The sequence below is a fragment of the Erpetoichthys calabaricus genome, chromosome 12 (assembly GCF_900747795.2).
Source record: "Erpetoichthys calabaricus chromosome 12, fErpCal1.3, whole genome shotgun sequence".
Lineage (NCBI taxonomy): Eukaryota > Metazoa > Chordata > Cladistia > Polypteriformes > Polypteridae > Erpetoichthys > Erpetoichthys calabaricus.
Window position 1 is genome coordinate 142,394,167 of NC_041405.2, and position 21,359 is coordinate 142,415,525.

At 39.4% G+C, this 21,359-nt stretch overlaps 2 protein-coding genes across 2 annotated transcripts; one reads left to right on the plus strand and one right to left on the minus strand.

The window, feature by feature from the left end:
* Nucleotides 1-3,728: 3,728 nt before the first annotated feature.
* sf3a2 (splicing factor 3a, subunit 2) lies at nt 3,729-20,944 on the plus strand. The gene is made up of 8 exons (XM_028816437.2): nt 3,729-3,899; nt 7,167-7,379; nt 14,318-14,364; nt 14,574-14,683; nt 14,832-14,881; nt 15,048-15,188; nt 18,805-18,873; nt 20,518-20,944. The coding sequence occupies exons 2-8, from the start codon at nt 7,182-7,184 to the stop codon at nt 20,836-20,838; spliced, it is 936 nt and encodes a 311-aa protein (XP_028672270.1). The 5' UTR covers nt 3,729-3,899; nt 7,167-7,181; the 3' UTR covers nt 20,839-20,944.
* Nucleotides 9,480-11,594, minus strand: LOC127529930 (E3 SUMO-protein ligase ZBED1-like). Its single transcript, XM_051935314.1, has 2 exons — nt 10,234-11,594; nt 9,480-10,144 (listed from the first exon to the last, which is right to left on the minus strand). The coding sequence occupies exons 1-2, from the start codon at nt 10,840-10,842 to the stop codon at nt 9,752-9,754; spliced, it is 1,002 nt and encodes a 333-aa protein (XP_051791274.1). The 5' UTR covers nt 10,843-11,594; the 3' UTR covers nt 9,480-9,751.
* Nucleotides 20,945-21,359: the final 415 nt, after the last annotated feature.

Here is a 21,359-nt window from a genome sequence, read left to right on the forward strand (position 1 = left end):
ACCAGCCTGCTTGCTTGTTATTCTATTCTGATCTTTTTTCTTAGGTTTTCCGAGCTGGTGAACGTAGGTAATGATAAAGATGTAGGCTGGCCGATTAATCGACAGCATCTTTCGCAGATCTGGCTGCCATTTCACCACCAGTCTGATCCAGTCTGTAAAAACGTGGCAGCACCGAATTTGCCAATCTTACGATTTAAACAACCGTCACTGAATTCCATTTGGAACCCTAGCCCATCGGTGTCCTTAGCGGATAGTCGTTACTATTAGATTTAGACGACCGGGGAGGTGTGCGGAGTAGCCGTACATTTCAGAACAGGTCATCCACCTGAAGCTAAACATGTTTGGGCCCGGCCAGTCCTGTCCTTGGATGGGACGAGGATCCAAAATCACGGTCATGGAGGACTGCAATAGCTACAGGATTTCATTTCAGCCAGTTTCTGAATTAAAACTTGGTCTTTGCCCGATAATGAAACTTGGTGTTTAGCTATATGCCTTGTTAATGCTTTCGTTCATCAAAGACAAATTTCAGTCACATTGTTGGTTAAAGGTCCTCAGTTACAGTCCTGGAGGTCCGCAGTGCCTGCTGATTTTCTGTTCAACTACTATCTTGATTTATTTACTACTAAAGCAATACGTTTTTTTTTGGCTTAATTTTAGTTATCTTGGCTGTTACAATTCAAAACCCTTAATTGTTGCCTGTTTTCTTAACCAGGCATTAGTTAATAATGAAATGCAGATGTCCAATAAACCAGCAGCTCTCCAGCTACTTTGCTTCCTTTTAAACCCGTGCATATGCACCATGAAGTTATTTGTATTAAAAAATGTTTAGAAATAAATGAGTGGAATGGGAAGGTCCGTGAAATTTTAATCTGTTCTGGTCCACAAAACACATGGATAATGTTCTCAGACAAGGAAACTATAGTGCAATTAAATTTTCTCTTGGATGAATGAAAGTACTAACGCACCAAAAAGTTTCATTATCAACAAGGACTGTCTTCTAATTAGGAAATTAGTTGTAAGGATAATCTGCAGCTACTGTGGCCCTCCAGGACTGTGATTGTGGACTCCTGATCTGGGAGAAGCTCGGATTGCTGCTGGTTAGGTTGTTGGTGAGTCCAGCGGGAGGCACTTACCCCGTGGTCTGAATGTGGATCCCAATGACCCAATGCAGTGGTAGGGATACTGTGCTGTACAAATGGCGGCGTCTTTTTGATGAGAAGTAAAACTGAGGTCCTGACTCTCTGTGGTCATAAAAGGTCCCTGGCCACCCTTCATAAAGATCAGGGTGTACTCCTATGTCCTGGCTAAATTGCCCTCCATTGCCTAGTCATTCTGGTCCCCAAACCCACCCCTGTCTCTAACTGGCCCTTTCTCTCATCCTTTCACCACCTAATAGCTAATGTGTGGTGAGCGTACTGGTGCAAAAATGGCTGTCGACACATCATCCAGGTGATTGAAGTGGCTACCCACCTGCTATATAAAGGACTTTGAGTAGTGAGAAAAGCACTATATAAATGTAAAGAATTATTATAGTTAACTAAGCAACATATACAGTGGTGTGAAAAACTATTTGCCCCCTTCCTGATTTCTTATTCTTTTGCATGTTTGTCACACAAAATGTTTCTGATCATCAAACACATTTAACCATTAGTCAAATATAACACAAGTAAACACAAAATGCAGTTTTTAAATGATGGTTTTTATTATTTAGGGAGAAAAAAAATCCAAACCTACATGTATGGGGGCAGAAAAGCAATAATTTCTGATAAAGCATGAGAAAATATTGGTGGTACGGATACATTTTAGGAACGAAGGATTTGTGTTTTTGGAGTCAGAAAGTGATGAAAACTGTTCACATGCAAAAGAGATACTGATAAGAATGGTAATAAATATAAGATCTGCCTAACAAAAGGTGCTCACTTCATTGAACTGAGAAGTTTTATTTGCAATAAAGTCTATCCTGCCTGTCCATCACAAGACACCAAGCGTTTACTCAGAAGTGAGAGTGAGTCCATTCTCCACAACACAGTCGATCATCAGCCCAGTTCCTAAGGTTTCCAGGCCTAACAGTCTGAATGACTGTCGACATGTGGCACTCAGTTCATTTCCGGTGAACACATAGTAACAAATATTTTAATGATAGAGACTTAAGGCCCTGTCCTCTCTAGTACATTTTCATTTAAAAATGCAGACATCTGCCTCCATTTTTGCCTTTTGTCCACACTACCACAGGGATAACAGGAGCGGCTGTGTCACTTGCAGATATGTGACCAACGATACCCTTGTATCTGGTCCCTCTGGTAAATTCAATGTGAAATAAGGGGCCCCTTGCCAGTATAAAAATCTTATTTACTGCATTTCTTGTAGGAAGTGACCTGGATGAAACAGAGAGATGGGTAACAGACCGTTTCATAGAGCATGTTTGAGCCATTAAAATCAAACAGTAGTTGAACAGAAAATCTGCAGGCACTGCGGACCTCCAGGACTGTAACTGAGGACCTTTAACCAACAAGGTGACTGAAATTTGTCTTTGATGAACAAAAGCATTAACAAGGCATATAGCTAAACACCAAGTTTCATTATTGGGCAAAGACCAAGTTTTAATTTGGAAACTGGCTGAAATGAAATTCTGTAGCTACTGCAGTCCTCCATGACCATGATTTTGGATCCTTGTCCCATCCAAGGACTGGCCGGACCCAAACATGTTTAGCTTCAGGTGGATGACCTGTTCTGAAATGTACAGCTACTCCGCACACTTCCTTGGTCATCTAAATCTAATAATGACTACCCGCTAAGGACACTAAGGGGCTAAGGCTCCAAATGGCATTCGACCGGCACTGCAAGTGATGAAACAGAGAGATGGGTAACGGACCGTTTCATAGAGCATGTTTGAGCCATTAAAATCAAACTCTCGACAAAGCCTTTCGTGGAACACTTCACATTCCTTGATCATTGCCACCCTGATCTCTCTGTCTGTGTTCTTTCACAGAGCTTCAAAGACACTTTTCAAAGAAAAACAGAAGTCAACTTCGTTGTCAGTCTGGGATCACACAATCCTCCAGGTCTTAATGTACAACTAACTTTTTAATCTCTCCCTTCATCTTCTCAAATGACGGCTTTTTCTTGCCTGCTCTCATTTTTTCTCCTTACTTATGTTACTTGCTTTTTTATTTTCAGCTGGACACCTGATGAAGGATTCATGACCAGAATGCTGTGTCACTTACCTTCCTCCTACCGTGGAAGTAACCTTTGTCTTTTTCCTATAAAGAATCTAATCACTTGAGCATTGCATCAGGGCTGGCATGCATTTCATCCAGTTTCAAGTTGCACTGGCCAGATACAACTACCAATGGGTTATCTGTTTGGTGTACAAAATATAAATATATAAAAAATGTAAAAATATATATATATATACAGTGTATATAAAACCGAATGTGAGCAGACACCAGTTCACTGGCCACAGCCTGAACATCAGAACTGGCCGCCGCAGAAACTGAATGGTCGTATTAGTCTATCTAGTTTTAAGAAGTGTGTCGACAGTAGTTCACGCGGCGTGATAAGGTGGCTCTATTAATTATATAATGTTCTTTTACGTGATTCGTCTTGTGGTGGGTGCGGCAACGCGCTTTACCGGTGCATGCTCCCAAGCCTTCCTCTTCTTTACGGTCTAACAAAAGTTAATAAAGTTTGTCGTAGCGTGGACACATTATTTGTAAATAAAGTTTATTGAAGAGTCGCCGGGTCTGACTGCGCAGGCGCCAAGTGTGGAGCGTGGCGCAAATCGGGAAGACGCTTGTTGTTTATTTTTCATATATGTAACCGAAGTTACTTATTAGTGTTTTGGCTGCCACATCTTGATTGTAAACTTTAAAACATCAGTCCGGAACGGGGAACGGAAGGTAGGCAGACGCTGTAGTCTTCCTTTAATGCGAACGAAGGGTAATTGTGTAGGATGCCGTTTGGTATAACTTGTTAGGCCTTCGAATAATTTGAATTTTGTGTGCCTGTCTGGACGATTTTACATTGGATGCTAAATTCCAGTAACATCTAGTTTGAGTAAGCAAGTGGTTTGTCTGTAACGTTTGAAGTAATTTGGTAACGCGCACTGTTTACGTTTTGGACCCTGTCGGCGAGGTTGAAGTTTGCTATTTATTCGCTTCCAGTCAGTTACCGCTTGTACAGACCAGTTACTTATTCAACGTTAAGAGCAAGACCGGTACCTTTAAAAAATTCGAGTCGAGGTTTGCCGGCCCAGCGCTGTTCCGGGGTTCAAATAGTCGGACACACCTCCACATCAGGTGATTGGGACGATGAATGACTGCTGTTTAAGGGACACTATACAGTGGTAAATGTATTGTTGGGCCACCGAAATTGTCTCAGTTTTAAGGCAAGAAAAACTCTTTTGTTATATTGCAGTTGAGTTCTCGCTGGCCCAACTCGGGTACTGAGTCTGAACACACATCAGAATGATAAAAAAGCAAACTTCCGACATGGCAGATCGAGGGGAACTTTGGTTTACGGTGATGTTTGAGGGGCACCGTAAAAGGTTTAGTGGATGAGCAGCATAAATTTTCAGTCTGTTTCCCTTTGTTAAGATACAGGTGTGTTTTTGCCCAGCATAGCACGAGTACCTCGGTAAAACTGACTGGCAAAGTTGGCACACGGTCGTATGTAATGGATTGGATTGGCTTTGATGATGAAAGAGCCAGCCATCCAAATAAAAACAGAACAAAACTCGCAGAGTTTCAGTGTGGTGCTGAGGTGTCACCCGTTGCACAGCTGCACTTCAGTCCCAATCTGGGTGGCTTGTCGTGTGGTGGGTGCAACAAACGCGGTTTACTAGCACATGCTCCCAACATTAAAGGGTACTGTAAAGCAGGGGTGTCGAACTCCAGTCCTGGTAGGCCGCAGTGGCTGTAGGTTTTCATTCTAACCCTTTTCCTAATCAGTGATCAGTTTTCACTGCTAATTAATTAACCCCTTTTCCCTTCATTTTAATAACTCTGTTTTTAAGGATTCAGTCCTCTGAATGTATTCCTTTCTTCATTAAATGACATCCAGACAGAAATGAGATGTGAAACGAGCCAACTGATGACCAGCTAAGCTGGGATTTCAAACTCCAACCAGTCTCTTAATGAGAAGCCAATTCTTGCTGTTAATTAAACCCGTTACTTAATTCCATGGCTTGTTGCTGCTCTCATTCTGCCACAGCAGATAACTGTTGATTTTTCTGTTTTTTTCTAAGAACACCGTCACAATATTTTGGTGACCTGAGAGATCAGCCCTATTTAGACCATCACCTTTCATTATTTTCAGGTATTGTGTGATGGGCACAGGGGAGCTGGTCATGTGGCGGCTCGTTTTGTGTCTCATTATTGGTTGGCTGCTAATTAAGGAAAAAGGGACAACTAAGGGGCCTGAGTCAAGTTAATTAAAACTAAGGCAAAAGAAGTTAATTAGCAGAAGAAACAGGTCACTAATGAAGAAGAAGGTTAGAATGAAAACCTGTAGCCACTGCGGCCCTCCAGGACTGCAGTTTGACACCTGTACTGTAAAGGCTTACAAGGCGTTTGTCCACCTTAATTTGAACAGCCCAACACCATTTAACAAATGTGGTGGATGGCCATGGCCCTTACCTGGCTGGGATGCCTTCATAATGGATGGAATGGGGTAGAGAGCATGTACAGGGCATTATCACCCCCTCATCCCTAGATGGTTTCTACAGTACCATAGGCACACTGGGAATTGGAGTTCTTCGACTCAGCCCTGTTGGGTTCAGTGGGTGCTGCCAGAGGCTGCTGCAGTGACTGGGGTGTCCTACTTCATGTAGCTCCAGCCGTACCTAGAAGTGCTTCTGGGCCAAGTACATCCGGAGATAACATAAAAGAGGCCTGCTGTCTTCATTCTGTTAGTCAGAGTTGGGAAGTGGAGGACAAGGCTTGCTGGAGAAGGAGAGAAAGAAGGCAAAGGCAGAGTTTGTACTATGCTGCGTGCAGGTGGGAAACGCTTAGGGATGTTTCCCACAGCAGAATAAAAGCCTTGTTCAATCATTCTTATGCAATAAACAGGAAAGTGCAAGGCTATGAAGCTTATGTAAATACGAATTTTTTGCATAATATCAGTTCTAATATATACTGATATTAAAATACTTTAGTTGCATAAACACCGGATTTCACTGTCACACATTTATGTAAAATTTCTGTCATGTATGTCTGTCATTTAGCCTTCTAATAATCTTTCCTTCAATTTTTCTTTTGGATTTTGGATGGGAACTTACTAAAGCACAATAGCCTAATGTGCTATTCCACCCTTAATATTATATATGATGGTTAGCAGTACTTCTTCTGTTAAAGAAAAAAAAACAATTTTGATAAAACACATTTGGTTACAATATTGTTTGAATAGAGAACCAGAAGACATGGGTATCAGTCCGTTGAAGGACATAACCGAGCGCGGATACCACCTTCACTTACAAACCGTGTGTGTAAAATCCTACTATTCATCTTTTGAATATAGAAGGACAGTTTAGCACCCAGAGAAAACCCACACGTGTTGGAGAACATACAGTTTTGATGGAGACATTGATGCAAATCTCAAAACAACCCAGGAATGAATTGGTCAAAAGGAGAATTCATGTTTGAAGACAGAATGTGAAAGGGGAAATAACATCCAGCCTTATGAGATGTTTCTTGCTTGTGTTATCTGATGTCTTAACCACACTAATTAAATTCTATAGCAACACTAATTAGTTTCAATAAAGTTTATTTGTTGTAGAGATGGTTCATTAACTTGTCTGATATTGAAGATTGAGTTGTGCAGTAGTAAATCCTGCTGTCTCATGGATCCACCATCCAGGGTTCAAGTCTTGTGCCCAGTTGTCCATATGGAGTCTGCGCCTTCTCCCCTTGTCTGCATGGGTTTTCCTTCCATTTCCACAAGTAAATGCATGTTAAAGTAATTAGTGAGTCTGAATTGCCCCAATGTTAGTGTGTGCATGTGTGGTCCTCACAGTGCACTGGCACCCTATTCAGAGTTGAGTCCTGTTTTGTTGTCAGGGTGAGTCCTGTCATCCAATTTCCCTGATCTAGATTAAGCAGTTTTGAGGATGTTAAATTGAAGTTCATTCTGTAACAAAGTCTTCTTTTTTTTTTTTTCTTCTTCAATAGTGAGTGACCTACATAATGGATTTCCAAAACAGACCAGGTGGCAAGACTGGCAGTGGGGGTGTAGCGTCAGCCTCTGAGAGCAATCGTGACAGGAGGGAGCGGCTGAGGCAACTTGCCTTGGAAACTATAGACATTAACAAGGACCCCTATTTTATGAAAAATCACTTGGGCTCATATGAGTGCAAGCTATGCCTTACCCTGCACAATAATGAGGTAAGTCTTTTCTTTGTTCACTTCGAGATATTTTTTGCATATCTGTCATGAAAATACAGTGTATGTTATTGATGGTGATCGCCTCCATCATCTTAGTAGCAATGACTTTGGGTGCCAGCTTACTGGCTGATGAAATTCAATTTATTGTCAGCATTACTTGCACAATAAGAGAAATCCATGATATTGTTAATGCAAAACTACACACAGTTAAGAACAAATCAGAAAAAGAACTGGATAATAAAACACATATCAAAGATTGATGGAAGCAATATTTTGAAGATCTTTACAATATGCACAATATCCAGTGAATAACAAATTAGTAAACAAATTAACCATAATTAATAATCGTGAACACATGGAGAATATCCTAGGGGATGAAGCGGCAGCAACAACAAAGAACTTGAAAGAAAAGAATTCAATAGGAGTGAGACAATATAATAGCAGGTGGAGTATGTTAAGTTAAAATGGTGTACACTGTAATCATATCTGTGAAGATAAACTGTGCCCAGAAAAGGGGGGGGGGGGGGGGGGGGTTTCAGACAAAGCAATCATTGCCTCAAAACACAAGAAAATGACAAAACTGATTGCAGTAAATATTTTGGCATTAGCCTACCGAGTGTTCCTAGTAAGGTGTACACGTACACAGGGATCCTGCAACAACAGAATGAAGAGATTTGTGGAAGATGTGACGTTAGAAGAATGGGCAGCAATTAGGATGAGCAGAGGAACAATTGATCGACTGTTGTTTATAATTGAATAGAGGCCAAAAGAAAATTGTGAGAAAATTACACTTTGTACAACAACTTCGTTGACTTTAAGCATGCTTTTGACAGTGTATGGCAACAGACTGTGGTAAGTACTCAGATATTGTAGGATACCAGAAGTGCTTGAGGTATTGTTAGACGACCTCTATGGTGAGTCTGACTGCAGCAGTGACAGTATGTGAACTGACAGTGTGGTTTCAAGTGACAGTAGGAGTTTGGCAAGAATGCAACTTCTCTCCGTATCTGTTCAGTTTACTTTTTGAGACAGAGATGAGTATGGTTGAAGCTGGAGTATCGCTAGATGGGTAAACTGTAAATAACCCTTGTTTTGTGGATAATATTGACTAAATTGCAGATTTACCTGAGTGATGTTAAGGATTTCACAGATTGTTAAAAAAATAGATTTGGATGAAAATGAACATGCAGAAAAACAAAACAGTGACAAATGGAAAATATCAAAAGAAGATTAAGATAAAAAATTGATGCTCAGGATACTGAGCAAGTAAATTAATTTTTGTATGTGGTTGAATTAGAAACTGAAGAGGAAGAAATGGTAAAGGATATGAAACACAAAATAGGCTTGGATTCAGTTGCATTTGGAAAATTGAGCAAGATTTGGAAAACTCGTATCTAAAAAGTTTTGTTTTCTCAGTTACCATGTGGATCAGAATGCTTGTGTGGTTGGAAGACAGAAGAGAAGAAAATACCTTTTGCATAAATTAATTGATGGACAAGAATATTGGTCAAGTCATGAAGGAATAAAATATGAAATTAAGTGATCAAGAAAATACTTAAAGCAGAAACAACCATTAATTGATAAGAACAAAGAAACAAGACTTATTTCAACATGTAAAAAGAATGCCTGAAAAATGATGACTATCTAAAGTATTATAGCAGTATGTAGAAAGAGGTAGGAGTAGAGGAAGATGGAAAGAAATGGATAATGTAAAAAGATTCAGCATATTACAGATTTGATTTGAGAACTTCTGTTGGCATGATAAGAAATCAAGTATAATGGAGACATCTTGGTTGAACCTCATCATCAATGTCAGTTAATGGATGAGAAAGGAAGAAGGTAATTTATATACAATGAAAAACGTTTGTTCTTAGTTCATTATACTGGTCAGGTACATGCATGCAAAGATTGAAATAAATCTGTTTGGTAAAAGTGGGTAAAAAAAAAATATTGCAAAATTTGACCCAGACAAACAGAGGGCAAGTTGAATAAAAGTATATAATAAAAAAATACTTTTGTTGAAAATACAGGTGATTGAAGATAAGCCTTCAGTTCTAGGTGCAGAGCTGCTTCAGATTGTTGTTCAGTCTGCAGAGTAGGGCTGCACGATAACAGAAAAAATGATTATCACGATTATTTTGCTCAAAATTTTTATCACGATTAATAATGACGATTATTCCTTTGGTAATGAACTTTTATTCACTTGTGTATTCTTATTGCACTTTACAGCCACAAATAAAGAAAAATAAACAAACCGAACATGTTTAGAATGGAGAGTTTTTCTTAGCTGTGGTAAATAAATAAAATTAAACTGCCTCTTTTACATCAACTTGTAATAAAATCAAATAAGAATAAAACATTTTTACAACATGTTACAGATTTTTGGCTAAGAACACAAGCCTGTCAACTTGATCGGGCTTTAGGGAAGACCGCAAGCAAGTAACTACATTTCCTCCGGAACTAAAAGCCCTCTCTGAAGGAGAGCTTGTGGCTGGTATGCACAAGTATTTTTTTGCCACTTTTGAAAGCCTTGGGTAGATCTTTTCATGTTCTTTCCACCATTTTAATGGGTCCCCCTCACTATCCAGGTAGCTTGACTGCAAGTAATATTCCAGCTCACAGGCTACACTGGATTTCTGGTTGTTAGGTGGCAAGGCTTGTTCAGCAGTTTTAAAGTAGCTTCCTAAAGTCATCTTTTTCTTTGGGGCACATCCAGCTTCAGCATCCTCCTCGCTGGTCTCTTGTGCTGTTTCTTGGGGTGGCACCTAAACACAGAAAAAGGCATTTAGAACAAATTTAACTAATTGAGACTCAAAACACTAATATAGATCTCAGTGCAGCTCATTTTTATTACCATCATTGCCAAAGTCTGCATCTCAGCTTTGAGTCTGGATTGAATTGTTGTTTTGTTGTCCTCAGCCGTGTATCTCATCTTAAATCGTGGATCCACCGTAGATGCCATGTCCAATAGAGCTTGGATGTCTGGGTCACTGTATTTTTCGTTTAGGTACTCCAAAATTTTAGACTTGATTGCTCTTGACAGGTCAGTATCATCATCCTTAACTTTCAAGATTGATGCGTTGAAAAGATGAAGAACTGGCTTAACAAATGACACGCTGACATACTTCCCGCCAGACAGTGCATCTGTAAAATTAACTAGAGGGTGCAAGGATTTGTTGATTGCCTCTAGTACATCCATGTCCTGCCATGTTGGGATAAGATGATGAGACTTCTTGTCAGAGGACAGGACATGTGCAATGGCCTTTTGCTGCTCGATGATTCTCTCTATCATGGCCTGATGTGATCCCCACCTTGTTGGACACTCTGTTTTCAGTGAGTGCTCTGGGAGTTTCATCTCCTTTTGTGCAGCTAAAAACTCTCTCTTACGCTTCCAGCTGTAAGAGAAGGAGCTCACCAACTTTTTACAGAGCCCCACAGCCCAGTCAATTCTTGGATCCTTCATGGCATTCTCTTCAGGAAATAAACATGATCAGAAAAAAAAACAGTAAGACACAGGAAGACTCTTGTTGTTTATGCAACTTTTGATCAGAAATAAAAAAAAAAAAAGTTTTTTATTTCACTAATTATATACACCTACATAAGACAATTATCAAACATTTATTAATAAATAATAAACACTCACTTATTCTAAACTCATCTGGGTTCACAAACATTAACATAATAGTATTTGACTAATCAAATATTTTTTAACTTTTAAATGTATCTAATTTGATAGATTAGCAGAATAAAAATGATGATTATTATACTGTAGACATATGACTCATTGTCATTATAATGTGTCATTATAATCAGGGGTGCACATAACTTTTTGAGTGTGTTCCTCAGGTGAGTAGCAGGAGCTGGTGTTTGGTATGCACTCCGCAGCGAGGTCTTAATAAGTGCAGATCGCTCCCTTAAGGTTTTGTGGTTTTTATCGTCATTGTGCAACTTGACGGAACACAAGGTTGCGTCTTGAGCGTAATATGCATTAAACAAATGTATTGCGTTTCATTAAAAATGGTATGAAAGAATCAGTTGTTCTTTTGTGATAAAACCGAAATAAAATAAAATGCTATTTGAGTACGTATCTAATATCACGTGAGTGCGTGGCGCTTAAATATCGTTTAATAAATAACGTCACTGACTAAAGACTGTTGGTGAAGAGCGCACTGTCATTTGGCCGTCTTAAAGTAGCCGAAAGTGCGCACAGCTGCGCCTCATTTAAAAATTTCCACTGCCACAAGCGGAAAACACGCAAAATTATTTTATTTCAAAACGAAACCTCTTTGTATGGTGCTTTCCGCCGGTGCAGAATAGGGTCCTGAGTCAGAGGAATAAACACTTTTCGAACATAAAAGCAGTACCTAAACCGAAAGCACATAAAACAAATGGTGAAGGTGAAATTTTAATCGCACGCTGTCAAAAAACGGTCACAGTCAAGAGCTCTTCTGTTTTGTATGCGAAAGCGCTGTAGTAACAAAATGACGTTACGCGTTCATCGTTTTTGCCACGCATGTGTACTTGCGTACCAGTTATGTGCACCCCTGATTATAATATCACTAAAACAACAACAACAATTAATATTTTTAAATTGTCAAATTGTTTCAATATATCTGGGAAAAAAACATACATATTAGCTGCGTTGTCCGTTGTGATGCACACAAGTCTTTCTTCCACCAAGCCCCAAGCGGACATCGCTTCTTTCAGGCCCACTGCAATAAACTCCGCTGTATGGTCTTGTGGGAAAAACGAAGTTTGCAAAAGCTTGCATTTAATCTCAAACTCGCTGTCAATAAAATGAACTGTCAAGCTCAAATACGGTTCCGCAGTTCTGCTTGACCATAAGTCGGTCGTGGCAGCAAAAATATTCAAGGCTGAGCCTGAGAATTTCTCTTTCTATTTCTTTTCGGCATTTCGCATACAGCGAGGGCAGCGCAACATTGGAAAAATGGTTGCGTGAGGGAATGCTATATCTTTTATCAAGTGTTGCGATAATTTTTTTTAAACCCCTCACTGCTCACGGTGGTTATTGGACACATATCCTTGGCTATATGGTACGTGATCGCCTCTGTTATTTCCCGGTGTCTCTGCGAGCTAGGCAGATATGGTATTACGTTGAACAATGTCCCTGATATTGTTGTCTGTGTTGTGGATGGCTGGTAATTTTTTGTTGTTGCTGTTTGTGCCTTCAGTCGTTGAAATTCTTGATAGTGTACTTTGTGGTGGCTTTTAAGGTGGTTGATGAGGTTTGTTGTGTTACCTTGGGACGTTTGGACGGAACAGGAGCAAAGTTTGCACAAGACTCGTACCTGATCAACATCACATTCCTCGAAACCGAAATAGTTCCAGACAACTGAGTATGACCCCTTTTTAGGAACTAACAATCGCACTTCTGCACCTTCCTCACGTTGCTCCGCCATCATATGTTTATTCTGACTGACTGTTATTGCTGCTATTGACTTCTACTGCTTCAGAAAGCGCTTGCAATCTAGACGCAGTAACGTCATAGTGACGCAGTCCAATCCGTAAACTCAGCCCATAAAAAACAGTTTGGTCTTTATACTGTAAAATCGCGACGATATTTATTAACTGATCGTGGGTCATAAATATCGTTATCATGAGAAAAAAAAGATTAATCATGCAGCCCTACTGCAGAGGGTTCTTTTTTGTTGATACCTTCCTCTGTTTTGCTCTGCCTTCCATGTGCAGTGTACATCCTCAACTTAAAGGCCTAACTTCATGTCAAATTAATAATGATTACAAGAATAATGAGCGCTTGTCTTTCTCAGGCTTATTGTCCATTCTAATCCTAATTACCCATGTCTAATAAATTGCAAAAAAGTATTTGTAGCAATCTGTTTTTTCAGGATTCTTAAAATATTGGTCTAAAAGATAAGTTTCAAGTCAGTAAAATAGTTTAAAATCAGTCTATAGCAGTCATTTGAAATTATGCAGAAGAGTTTATTTGAAATGTGATTTAGAGTCCAGAGTTAAGTTTTAAGTCTATTGAAGTCAAGAACAGGTCCTAGTTTTCTAAGTGCTGGGTGTTTATTGAGGTGTCCTGATTGCTGGCAGCTTAATCAGTATTATCTCGCACAGTTCACAGTTTGACTTATTTTTAGTCCAAGTTCCTGTTTTATATATTGTTTAAGCCATAATTCAGTACTGTAAGTTCTGAACATCTGTTCTTCATATGGTATATTTATATGCCCTTACAAATTTCAATAAAAGAGCAATTATCAAATTAAAAATTATCAGACATAAGCATACAGCATGTGTCACAGCAATACATGGAAAACAAATAGCTGAACTACAGACTGTAAGTATGGAACTGGTGGTACAGACAAATTGGCATTATAAGCATTTGCATAATGGAGCGTTTTACACACAAGCTGATTTCCTGCACTGCAGTTTTGTTTGTATTAATCACTGGCCTTAAAGGTTCTGTTTCAGTATTTATGTATGTTAATGAGTAAAAACAATTTTAATTTATATAGTACCTATGTGCAGTGAACACCAATAAATGTACACCCCACTTGTTTCCATTCTTCCACAATTTACCATTAAAGGTTAGCTGTGTGCATGTCACACTTGTTCTTGACTAATTCCACTAACATTTACTTATTTGGCTAACGCCTTTATCCAAGGCGACTTGCACTATTTATGATATAATTGGTTACATTTATTTTTTTCAACACTGTATTGCATTCAAGCCAAAAATAGCTTCTAATAAAGGCCTCTGTTGCAGTATTTTTCAAAGACATACAGTAGATGCATTAGAACCTTAAATACTGTGTGGTATTAATGTGGTTGTTGGATACAGATGCTAGTCCCCATGTTTGTTTCAGAAAGTATTACATAAACTTCAGAAACTTACTGCACAGAGATTCTGTATCTAGGTGTCTACTTTTGCTGATTTTTATGTATTTTTTTTTTAGGGCAGCTATCTGGCTCACACACAAGGAAAGAAGCATCAGACAAACCTGTGAGTTCCTGAACTAATGCCTAATCCTTATCCTCATCCTATATAATACTGTATTTTAGTGTCACTTTAAACTACTTTTTGTTTAATTTTAATGTATTTGCACTGACATCCTACAGATGCTATCACATTTATCTGTTGAATATTCAACTTGTTGGCCTTGTTGCTATCAACAACAGTAACTGCAACCATTGACCTTTGTGTTTTGCCAGTGCGAGACGAGCTGCAAAGGAAGCCAAAGAATCCCCAGCTCAGCCTGCCCCAGAAAAAGTAAAGGTTGAAGTAAAGAAATTTGTGAAAATTGGCCGCCCTGGTTATAAAGGTAAAGGAATGGGCTGTTTTGAAATGCAGAAGTGTTCAATTTGATTACAGTGTTGCTTTTTAACCATCTTATCAGCTTCTCATGTTCAAACAACTCTGCCTGCTGTTTGTGATAACATTAATAACATTGCACATTTGTTTATTTTCAGTAACAAAACAGAGAGATCCTGAGACTGGACAACAAAGCCTACTGTTCCAGGTAATGCTGTGGTAGATTTTTGGATTGGGGATTTGATCAGTGAGGTTACAGCACTGTTTGGATCCAGCAGTAAGATTATTCCTAAGAGAGGGATTGTACCGTATTATTTAAATGACACTACTTCTGCATGTCTGTCTTGATATTTTTTCCTTTCATTTTCTTGCAGATTGATTATCCTGAAATAGCAGAGACCATCTACCCACGTCACAGGTTTATGTCTGCTTATGAGCAGAGGATAGAGCCCCCAGACAGACGCTGGCAGTACCTTCTTTTTGCTGCTGAACCTTATGAGACAATTGCTTTCAAGGTACAATGCATACACCGCACTGATTTCAGACGTGTGTTTGGCTGTTGCCTGTTCACAAAAAGTACTGCTTGATTGTCTGAAACTTGGCTTGTACTCTTGCCTTTTTTTTTTGTTTGTTTGTTTTTTGCCCCCGTATATCTCTTTTCTTTCAAATCACCAGTGCCCCCCTGCCTAGAGAGCTGGCCTTTACTTTTGACATTTCTTTCACCCTGCCGTGATTTCTAGCTGCAATGCTTTTTCTGTGGAATTTGAATGCTGTTATGGATTTTAAAGGGCTTGAAACAAATGCTGTCTTGCTTATTGGTGGCTTAAATTTACCTGGGCCTAATATATACACTGGCTGTCCTGGCAATTATGATCTTCTTTTACCAGTGGGATATGTTCTTGGCAACCCCAAATGTAAAATGGGTGAAGAAAAGGAAAGGAGATGGTCCAATCTAGATACACTAATTAAAGTAATTTGCACTTCTTTGGTGTGTGGGAAGAAACTGGAATACCTAAAGTAAAACACATCTAGAGAATGTATAAACCATACCAATGTAGCTGGGCTGGGATTTAAATCCATTTCCCTGGATTTGGGCAGTAACAGCACTAAGCACAGTGCCACCCTCTAAAAACTACATTCAGACATTATGTACACTTTACATATTAGGGTTTGGGCATTTACTTAGAGTGAAACAAAAAACAGATCAAAAATCTGCATAGATTCAAAAATTGAGCAAACAGTTGGGGAATGCCATTTCATACAGATAAGTGCATAAGGTTATGTTCAGTTAAAAGAATCAGTTATAGGCCAGTTAGCATGTATTGGCTAAATTTAATGAAAGCAAATATTAGGCACAAGATATGCGAGCCTCCAGTATAAATGTGTTAGGTATATTAATGAGCAATTTGGGTTTAGGTGGGGACACAGTGTTTCACTGATAAGCTACAATTTTGTTGAAGTCTGCTATGACTCAAATAATAAGATAAGCAAGGCTATCACATCTAATATAAAGTGTAATATTTTTAGCAAGAATTACTACATGTCCTTGGTAATACAGTATGGCATACATGTACAGAACTTATCAGTTGGTATTTTGCCAAGCTGGTTCCTGCCTAAATGCTTGTATTTTTTTTTTTTTAATATTTATCATTTAATGCCTTTGAAGGCCACTAGAGCTATTTAAATAACGTTCAACAGTTACTGTATGTGTGAAAGCTTTTTGTTGATGTGTGAATTATTGAGCTCATTGGTCACATGGTATAGTTGCCTTATGAAATTCAGTCTCCTGTAAAGCAACATCATCTGAGGGTTTTTTTTTTTTTTAATTTCAAACAGTAGGCACTTTCAAAAGTAAATCACTGAATGATGAGCCTCACCTGCTTTTAAGAAAGAGATTTAGCCATGCTATGCTATTTGAGCAATTCCGGTTCTAAATGCTGGTGTCTTCAACCAGGGAACTTTGGATAGGACAGACCTTTAATCCCATGTTCCTTTAGAGAGGACACAGCAAGCTGGATATGCTTTACTCAAATGTCTCCTAGCCCCGTTGGGAGCCAGTGGAGAGAGCAAAGCAGAAGTACAGTGTTGCAGGAGACTGGATACACCAGTCAGAGAGTAGTGAAAGAATGGTCTTAATAGGAAAAGCATAGCATCTGAGCCAAATGGACAAATAAAAGGATAGCTTTATCTATAAATGAGGACTAATAAAAAGTAATAAATGAAGTGTTGTTGCCTTGTTCACTAAATGTAGTATGCTACAGTATTGCATGGAGAAAACATTCCCTAGTCTTCATCTGCAAGTGAATTAATATGTCCAATTAAACATTTGCATATTCTGGATTTTTCAGTTTTTTTTTTCTGCCAGTTCCTTTAGACTCTTTGTTTTGCCTTTCATAATGTTTATCATTGAGAATCCCGTTCCTGGTTGGTATCTATGTGGAATACAGTAATCCCTCCTCCATTGCGGGGGTTGCGTTCCAGAGCCACCCGCGAAATAAGAAAATCCGTGAAGTAGAAACCATATGTTTATATGGTTATTGTTATATTGTCATGCTTGGGTCACAGATTTGCACAGAAACACAGGAGGTTGTAGAGAGACAGGAACGTTATTCAAACACTGCAAACAAACATTTGTCTCTTTTTCAATAGTTTAAACTGTGCTCCATGACAAGACAGAGATGACAGTTCCTTCTCACAATTAAAAGAATGCAAACATATCTTCCTCTTCAAAGGAGTGCGCGTCAGGAGCACAGAATGTCACATAGATAGAGAAAAGCAAACAAATCAGTAGGGCTGTTTGGCTTTTAAGTATGCCGCGGCACAAAGCTGTTGAAGGCGGCAGCTCACACCCCCTCCGTCAGGAGCAGAGAGAGAGAGAGACAGAGAAAAACAAACAATCGAAAATCAATACGTGCCCTTCGTGCTTTTAAGTATGCGAAGCACCGTGCAGCATGTCGCTTCACGAAGCAGCTGCACAGAAGGTAGCAACGTGAAGATAATCTTTCAGCATTTTTAGACGAGCGTCCGTATCGTCTAGGTGTGCGAACAGCCCCCCTGCTCACACCCCTTACGTCAGGATCAGAGAAAGTCAGCGCAAGAGAGAGAGAGCGAGAGAGAAAAGTAAGTTGGGTAGCTTCTCAGCCATCTGCCAATAGCATCCCTTGTATGAAATCAACTGGGCAAACCAACTGAGGAAGCATGTACCAGAAATTAAAAGACCCATTGTCCGCAGAAATCCGCGAACCAGCAAAAAATCCGCGATATATATTTAAATATGCTTACATATAAAATCCGCGATAGAGTGAAGCCGCAAAAGGTGAAGCGTGATACAGCGAGGGATTACTGTATACGGTACCCATTCTCCGTCCATCTCAATGGGTTTCCTCCTAGTACTCTGTTTTTATACCCACATACCCATGAAGTGTCAGGATCAGGTTAATTGGTAACTCTAAATTAGCCCCAGTTTAAGTAAGTATGTCCTTGTGGTGTTTTTTTTTTTTTTTTTGCCCGAGTGGGCAAGGTGATGAACTAGTACTCTGCCAAGGTTGTTCACTACCTTGTGCTCTACTCTGTGTGATGCTGGAATGAATTAAGCATGTATGCCTGCAGTTTATTATCATAAAGCATTATCGTCTTTGGTCTTAATAAAATAAACTTGCATGCAAGTTTTTGGGTACAGTATATCTTGACTTTGCTATTTCTACATTGGAGATATATTCTCCTGTTCCAAGTATTTTTCTTCATTATTTGATTTGCCACATAAGAAGCTGTGGTGCTGTAGTATTTCTTGTTGCTGTCCAACACCTTTGGTGGAAGTTGCATGATCCAATGTGCTAATGTTGACATGATTTTAACCTAGGTTAGACTCTTTAAGTAATACATTGATAAACATTTTAGGCCACGTAGCTCTGCAGAATTGATCATACTGAGTTGTGAGTGTCCTCTGATTAAAATGACATTTTCATCCAAGGCTGGTGTTTCTCGTGGGCCGAGTAGTACTGCTTATAAACTCTGGCACCCTTTTGCCATACCATATAATGGAAGGTGGAATTTCTGATTTGAACTTTAAAAAGGACGTTTTCATTTTAAGTTTTAAAACTAACAATGGTGATGCATTTTGTTTTTTTTCAGGTCCCAAGTCGAGAAATTGATAAAGGGGAGAGCAAGTTTTGGACACATTGGAATCGAGATACAAAACAGGTACGTTGTATGTGTATCTGCCGGTGCGTGAATTTCTGCTCCTTTTGGTGAAGCACTTTGTGTGTGTGTGTGTGTGTGTGTGTGTGTGTGTGTGTGTGTGTGTGTGTGTGTGTGCACGTATGTTTGATTTGTCTTTACCCTCTTTTCACCTTTTTATTTACTTTTATTTGTTGGCACATATTGTAATCATGCGATGTAGCTATTCTTGTCTTGTTATGCTAATATTCCCTACCAGGTTTTCTGACATTATAAACAATATTATAGTTTAGCTTGTCAAACAAGGCTGTGGAAGCAAAGCTTCTGCGGCATTTTGTGTTGTGGGCAATTGGTAACTTAACTAAAGCAATTTGAAGAAAATATACTGTAGCTGTATTACATAAAGTCATAGAAATCTATTAATTACAGTTAAATAACTTATCCCTTAACATACTCAAACCTTCTTAACTCCTTTCATTATTGGGGTTGGTGCTCAAAACGTGTATCTGCAACATTGATATGAAGTCAAGAACCAACTGTTGACAAAATGCCAGTTCATGACTGCCAGCTCTTGCACACACCTATACTCACATGGGCCATTTTATTTGCCAGTTAACCTCACATATATGCCTTGTATTGTGGAAGGAAAACCAGAATATTTGTATAAAAAATCGCCTTGACATGAAGAGTGTGTGCAGTCTTCACACAGACAGTGGTCGTCGAGTAAGAAATTCAGACCCTACAGCGGATCATCTTCTTCCATATGTTCCTGTCCTCTCCATCTTGTTTTGTCACACCCGTCGTCTGCATGTCCTCTCTCACCACATCCATAAACCTTCTCTTAGACCTTCCTCTTTTCCTCGTCCCTGGCAGCTCTATCCTTAGCATCCTTCTCCCAATATACCCAGCACCTCTCCTCTGCACATGTCCAAACGCAATCTCACATCTCTGACTTTGTCTCCCAACCGTCCAGCCTGAGCTGACCCTCTAATGTCCTCATTTCTAATCCTGTCCATCCTCGTCACACCCAGTGCAAATCTTAGCATCTTTAACTCTGCTACCTCCAGCTCTGTCTCCTGCTTTCTGGTCAGTGCCACCATCTCCAGCCCATATAACATAGCTGGTCTCATTACCGTCCTGTAGACCTTCCCTTTCACTCTTGCTGATACCCATCTGTCACAAATAAGAAATTCAGACCCTGCTCTTCCTGTTTACAATAATTTGACAAAATGTTCAAAAGTAATATAGAGAATATCTACAGTAACAAGCACGTTCTCTCATAAGATGGATAAATGTGTTAACAAGAAAACAAAAAGCTCACCCCCAATGTCCATCTAGAGAGCTGTCTGCTTATTGCTCACACCTTTTTTTTTTTTTTTTTTTTTTTTTTTTTTTTTTTAAGGTATTACTAATGGCTGGTGACAATGGGTTTAAGTAACATGAGTTTTGTTCATGACATATATTTATTGAATGGTATTTGAAGTGTCAGAGTTGTAGTCTTTGCTAACTAGAACATTCTCCTTTAATTTTGTGCCTCAGTGTTTTCTCAGAACATTTTAATATGAAAAAATATCACTGTAGTAGTGATAACAGAACCAAGTTGCATCGTCAGTTAGTGGGTAGGAAAGCGGATTTATTTAACTTTTTTTTTTTCCTTCTCCTTTTCAGTTCTTTCTGCAGTTTCATTTCAAAATGGAGAAACTCTTGCCTCCACCTACCATGCCTGTACCCCCTCCTGGTGTAAAAAGGCCACCACCTCCTCTTATGGGCGCATTGCCCCCTCGACCACCTACCAGTGATTCGGTGCCTCCACCACCTCCAGGAGGAATGCCTCTGCCTCCAGGAGCTCCAGTTCCACCACAGATGCCACCACAGATTCCTCCTCCAGGACCTGGAATTCCACCCCCTGCTCCTCTACCTCCCCTATTGAGACCCCCACTGCCTACTGATGCATCTGGGAACATGCCCCCGCCTCCACCTTCAAGCTAAACTCCATCCATCTTGATCAAATTAAGGACTGTGCTATTTTTGTTTTACCCATGGGTGTTCATAGGAACAGCTTAATCTTAAAAATAAACAGTTGATTTCTTTTTCACAAATGTGTGTTTTTCTTATTTTTATTCTATTATTTAATACGGAAGTGCTTCCTTTTTTTGTTTGTGACTAGAGTGTCATTATTTTTGTCCAAGAAGCTTGGGGCGTGGGTTGACAGGAACTAAACTTCTCTTTCTGTAGCTGCAGTTGAGCTTGAATTTCTGCCAACATTCTGAAGACAGTGTGTTGTTTATTACAAAGCTTAAATTCTCAGTGGATCAAAAATTCTTTTACAAAAATAGAAAAAAATGTACAGTATAAACGGAACAGAGGGGTTAGGTGGTGTGTGTGTGTATTGGGTTGCCGTGGGTCTGTTATTTTGAGGAGGTTATGGGTTAGCCTGAGAGGAATTTGAAATATTGAAATAGGGAGGAGGGCTGCAGGAGGATTTATGTGTTCATTCTCTTCTTTATAGC